General features: G+C 54.9%; 1 protein-coding gene across 1 annotated transcript; it reads left to right on the forward strand.

Moving 5' to 3' along the window:
• Positions 1-282: 282 nt before the first annotated feature.
• Positions 283-4,121, forward strand: LOC128337258 (proline-rich protein 36-like). Its single transcript, XM_053278044.1, has 7 exons — positions 283-308; positions 840-863; positions 1,373-1,404; positions 1,932-2,336; positions 2,512-2,637; positions 2,916-3,314; positions 3,850-4,121. The coding sequence occupies exons 1-7, from the start codon at positions 283-285 to the stop codon at positions 4,032-4,034; spliced, it is 1,197 nt and encodes a 398-aa protein (XP_053134019.1). The 3' UTR covers positions 4,035-4,121.
• The last annotated feature ends 1,773 nt before the right edge of the window (positions 4,122-5,894 follow it).

The following is a 5,894-nucleotide window of genomic DNA, read 5'->3' on the forward strand; positions in this document are numbered from 1 at the left end:
TCCTAAGCAAGGGGCTGAAGGGTGTGTGATTAGAGGGGGAAGCCATGTGGGGAGCAGGGAGGGCAGAAAGGGCTGACCCTACCCTGGTGCTTGGGGACTGGGAGCTGCATCCCAAGACAGACAGGATTTCAAACCTAAAAAAGCCATCGTGGCCAGTAGCGGATCTGGTGACCTCACCGCAGTTCCGGAATTCTGCAGGGATTCTGCCAGAGGAGGTTCATTGGCCATCCTGGGCGTCCAGCGGCAGTTGGTTGGTCTTGCTGTCTGGTTTTCTTTGCCGAAATGGGTGGCTGCTTCGCCTGCTTCAGGTACAGTCTGGCATGGCGGTGGGGCAGGGGTGGGACCCAACCCAAGGGCTGCCTGGGACTGGTTTTGAAAGCTGTCCTTCCTTGTTTTTCCCTTCTCTGGGTTGGATGCCTCTCAATCCCAGTTGCGGGGGAGCAACAGCAGGAGAGAGGACAAGCTCTCACCCCCTGCCTGTGGGCTTCCCAGAGGCATCAGGTGGGCCACTGTCTGAAACAGGATGCTGGACTAGATGGGCCTCCTTGGGCCTGATCCAGCAGGGCTGTTCTTCTGTTCTTCATTTCACCTCCAGCATGGACCCCAAGCAGCTTCTCCTGGAAATGCAGGAACCCTCAAGGGTTGAGTCGTGGGGTGGTTTCCACAATACTTGGAACCACGAGGAGTGCCCAGGAACTATGGGAGACCACTAAGGGGGTGGTTGTGGGGAAACCCTTTGCCCTCCCTTTGAAGCTGACATCTCCAGCTGCCCATGAAGCACACCCATCCTCTTGCCAAGAATCGTGCCTAAGCCTGCTTCTTCCTTCTTCTTCTTCCAGGTCCCAGCAGGAAGAAGTTGTCAAGTAAGTGGTTCTTCTTTCCAGTCTGCATGTTTCTGGCTCAGGAGGGGGTCCCCCTCAAGCGTGGATGGGGTTCAGGCAGGACCCCAACCCAGGAGGTGTGGCACCCATGTCCCAACTGGGTGAGCCCGGCTGCCTTCAGGAGGCCAAACACAGGCCGATGGATATGATGCTAGCAAATCTGAATTTGATCCCAGCAAAACTGGCTTCTTGTCTCATTTTGCAAAAACAAACAGACACGCCCCCAATGAAACCTGTTTTGGAAAACTCTTCTGGAGAGGGACGGGTCAGTCCTCAGGGCCAAACAGTACCCCTGATGCTGTCCGTTCCTAACCCCTGCAAATTCCCAACTCTGGAGGCATCCAAAATGGGCAGGGCCACCTAGAAGGACTGCCGGTCAGATGCATCTGAGCCAGGAGGAGAGGGGGAGATGTGCACCCCCTGGCCTGACTGGGAAACCCCCCAGGTCCTGGGACTGGTGACCGAGTATACGTCTCTGCTCTCCTCTGCAGGCTCCCAGAGGATCAGGAGAAGGAACAGACTGGTGAGTGGGGGACCAGCGTGGAGAGGGGTCCTTCTCAGGGCTTCGCCAGATCTCCAGAGCAGCTCTCCTTGAGGATCTCTTGCTCTGGGCAAAGGAGCCCGATGGGAAGAAGAAGGTCTTCTGATGGATGAGTGGCCAGAGGAGGACAGGCCACCGGCCTCCTAGGCACCTGAGGGAGCCCACAGCCTTATCTAGGGGGGGGCCCTCTGCCAGCCACCTAGGGAGGGAGGAGGGCCATGGCCTTCAGGTCCTAGCCACACTTCCTTGTCCTAGGAAGAGACCTTTGCTTTGGAGTGGATGCCAGTCAGAGCTTGGCCTATGGAGGCAAAGCCTCAGACTCCGTACGGCAGCTGCGTTATGTGGGCATCATGGCAGAGAGAGCCTCGATCCAGCCTCCCCCATTTCTTTCTGCCACTGGCCCACCCAAAGAACATCCTCGCTTGGCAAGTAGAGAGCGGACGCCGTGGCCATCAGGGCCCCGAGGCTTCCTCCGTCTCCTGATCTCTGCTTCCTTCCCTCTCTTGCAGGAGTTCCTGAGAACCCCAGCCCTGTCCCCCCTCCTCCTCCCCCCACCCACCGACCCCACTCCCTACCTCCCCACCCCACCTCCCCCCTATGCTCCCACCTCCCCATCCCAGTCTCCCCCTCCCTCCCTCTTCTTCTAACGGAGGACAAATCACCCCTAGTCCGCTCCCATCCCATCCCTGACCTCTCCACCGACCCCTCCACCATACTAGTCCCGCCCCAGGAGACCCCCTCCACCACATCTGAGGAGGAGGAGGAGGTCATAATTGCGAGTGTTAATTTCAATGACTTCCCGGGCCAGTTCATGGAGCCCCAGGAGACCCCCTCCACCGCATCATCTGTCAGTGCAGAGGCGATGGCGGCAATGGACCTATTGAGTGACCTCCAGGTCCAGTACACGGAGAAGCGTAAGTACAGCCCCCCTCAGCCCCTCCCCACACACCCGGACCCCTGCAAGAGGCATCCGGGGGAGATTTCGAGGCCAGCCCTCGGAACGGACCCAACCCTCGTCTTGCCCTCTCCGCGGCCCCCAATCTGGCGAGGCCACGCCAGAGGGGGTCCCGTTTGCTCTCTCCCTCCCAGAAAAGAGGATCAAGCGTCTCTCCGAGATTTTCATGGCCTCTTTGGGAACCCTGCACTGGCAGGTTGTCTACACCAAGAGGAGGATCGAAGCGGCTGAAGAGCGTCTGTGGAGGGAAAGAGCAGCAGGTAGCTCCACCATGGCTGCCGGGCCCCCGGATGGCTCCCTTGCTCCCTCTTCCCTCCCTCCAAGGAGTCCAATCTTTGTTCCCTGCCCAGTCTTGGGGAAGGGAGGCCTGCGGGGACATTGCTGCTGCTTCCTGAGGCTGTGCCTGAATCTTCTTCCTTCCGGGTGGCCACACTCCGCTGGGGGCAGCTAAGCACCTTCTAATGCGGGGCAGAGAGGGCAGGGGCTGGGGGTGCCCTGAGATGTCCTCCAACCTCCTCTTTGCTCTCTTCTCTTGCAGGTCACCTCTGCCAAGGCTATGATGGTGATGCAAATTCTCCTCCACCTGCTGGTTCTCCTCCTGCCTCTGGTTCTCCTCCTGCCTCTGGTTCTCCTCCTGCGGCTGGTTCTCCTCCACCTGATGGTTCTCCTCCTGCCTCTGGTTCTCCTCCGGCGGCTGGTTCTCCTCCACCTGATGGTTCTCCTCCTGCTGCTGATGCCTGCTCCTCTTCATCGTCCCAGCCCCTGCCTGGGCCCATCTCCCTGCCCTCCCTCTCCCCCACCAGCTCCCCCACTCCCCTCCACCTGCATCCCCTCCTCACCCCTCCTCCTTCCCCTCCTCTTCTGGATCCAGATCTCCACAACCTTCATGAAGTCCTGCAGGCAATGACGGAGATCCAGATTCACGAGCTGCAGGAGAGTAAGTCTCCGAAGTGCCCCACCCGACGCCCCCTTCCTCTTCCATCCTTGGGGTGGAACTTAAGAGTCCAAAAATGGTGACAGGAAGCGGGGAGAAATGTGTGCAGCAGATAAGTGGGGGAGAGCAGGCATCAGGTCCGTTCCCCAGCCTTAGAACCAGAGAGACTTGGGTTTGAAACCCCATTCAGCCACCAACCTTGCTGGCTGCTGGCTCTTCATCGCACAGCCTAAGCTGCCTCTCAGGGTTCTGGGGACGATAAAAAGCTGAACTCCTTGGAGGGAGAGCAGGCTCTGATCACCAGGAAGCAGACCAGGCGGCTGTGCTGAGAACAGCCCTCCTGATGGTTGGAGGTGGAGTTCCAGTGCATCGGCCTTTTGCACCAACCACCCTCCTGGCCACTAGGAGGGACCTTGGAAGCAGAGACAGCAAGTGAGGGTCCCGGCAGAGTCTGGGAGGGGCCAGGAGGTCAGCGCAGGGCCTGGCCTGGGGGCAGAGAGGCCCCTCCCTTCTCAGGGTCTCTTTCCTCTCCTTTCAGGCGAGAAAGACCTTGCCAGCATCAAGGAGGCACAGAGTACAGTCAAGGGGCTGAGGCGGCAGCTGACGAAGCTAAGGAGCCGGCTCTGCAGCGTGGAGGAGAAAGTGGACATTCGGGTCAGGAAAAGCCAGCTGGACCGTGGTCGAGGAGGAGGAGAAGGCGGAGTGGGGGGGAGATGGGCTTGATCGGGACAGTTAGGAGCCACAATGTACTTATTTCTTTGTTTAGCCTGTATTTTTAGCATAGATCTTTTTGATTGGCATTTGATTGAGAAAGGGGAGGGGGAGGGGGAGGGGAGGGAAAATGATGAAACGTGGGAGATAATACGAAATTGATTGTAAAAAATAAAGGGTTTGTGTTTGTTTTTAAAGAAGAGAAAGATATACTGCTCGGAGTATTCTTTGGGCACAGTGGGGTGGAAAGGTCTTTGGGTCCAGCCGAGCTGCAGAAACGTCTCTCCTGGGAGATGCCTTCGGGGCCAAGGGAGGCTCTGAGAGGAGCTACTCACCTGAACTCTTTCCCGGCTCAAGGTAGACTGCTCCTTGGTAGGAGGCTCGTCGGCTGCTGGTCCGCCCCCATTGTTTCTCAAGGAGATCTGAGAAGTTTGAGAAAGCCAAGCCTTTCCCCGATAGGCAGATTTCACGGCCTGACTGAGAGGAGGCCATGAAAGCCTTTCTCTCCACAAGACGATGTCTCATTCAGTCTGTCGTTCATTCCTCAAAGCAACTGACAAGCGCGCCTTTTCTTCCAAGATACGGTTAGGCAGCCTCAACCAATTTTGACTTGTTATTGGAGTGGCTCACAACAGCACAACAATAAAAGCTTCCTGTCAAAACGCAGAACACAAAACAAACAAATCACAATACAAAATAGAAAACACAGTACCAAACAAAACATTTTAGAACATTTTTTTTTAAAAAAATAATCAATTTCACAAAGCCTGTTTGTGGGCCGAAGGCAAAGATGGTGGCGGACACACAGTGCAAACAAACGTCTGCCTCGTATGATTGCATCCGTGCCATTTGTATAAACTGCATCACACCAGAGCAAGTCCATTGTTTCCAGTGGGCTTACACTTCTGCCTCCCCTTTGGGATGCATTTCGCCTTTGTGCGCTTGTACGACTTAAATGACGCTACTGGGCTGGCATTCTGTTGTGATTATGATTATGATTATTTTAAAAAATTCAAAGTAAATTTATTAAAACAGAATTACAACACTAAGCAGTAAGGATCCAGACACCAACAGCAAAACATTATAGGACAAATCTCAACTCATCGGTCCATCCACACTCTGAGATTGCCTGTGGTAGGAAAACAACCATCATTTCCCCTATTAGTGTGAAGAATAAAATCTAGGTTAGATTTCAGAATAGACTTCTACTGAGCCACACCACTGGTCCAGCTCGCTCAGCATCTGGCTCTTTCAGAGCTTGGTGCACCCCAAGTTGTTCTGTTCACTTTGCACTTCGAGGAAAATAAAGGAGAGCAGGAGAAGCCTCTCTGGGCCCTGTTCATCTGGTTCTCCACCCTCCTCTCTAGAAAGGCAAGGAGATGAGCTTTCCATCAAGTCCTCTTCCGCAGGGAAATTTAGTCATTTGAAAACGAGAGTGTACCCTCCTCCCATGAAGGCTTTATTACATCCCATGAACAGGAAGCGGTGGGTGGGGAATTCTATATATTCACCCTCTATATCCGGCTAGTATTTTTTTAAAAAAAATTATGTCAGTCACAAGAAGCACAGTTAACAGATCTAATCAAACAAGCAGCCACTAGAGATGTGTGAATCGACTCGCTTCGGGTCAGGTTCAACATCGAGCCGGCCCGGTCTGGGCAATCTGAGTTCAAACCAGCCTGTCCCGCCAAAGGGGTGTGTCGGTCAAAACAGACTTACCCCTGGCCCAAAGAAATGGCTCACAGGCCAGATCGGGGGTATAGTTGTGTCACCAATTTCCCACACTGTGTTATCACTCTACACACACACACACACACACACACACATACACAAACAAGCAGCAGGTGACAACTGTCAAGGAAGAATTACAGT

This window comes from Hemicordylus capensis, chromosome 14 (assembly GCF_027244095.1).
Source record: "Hemicordylus capensis ecotype Gifberg chromosome 14, rHemCap1.1.pri, whole genome shotgun sequence".
Taxonomy (NCBI): Eukaryota; Metazoa; Chordata; class Lepidosauria; order Squamata; family Cordylidae; genus Hemicordylus; species Hemicordylus capensis.

Coding starts and splice junctions, on each gene's coding strand:
- LOC128337258 (XM_053278044.1), top strand. CDS start 283: ATGGGTGGCTGCTTCGCCTGCTTCAG. Junction 309..839: donor GGCTGCTTCGCCTGCTTCAG/GTACAGTCTGGC, acceptor TTCTTCTTCCAG/GTCCCAGCAGGAAGAAGTTG. Junction 2,337..2,511: donor GGTCCAGTACACGGAGAAGC/GTAAGTACAGCC, acceptor TCTCCCTCCCAG/AAAAGAGGATCAAGCGTCTC.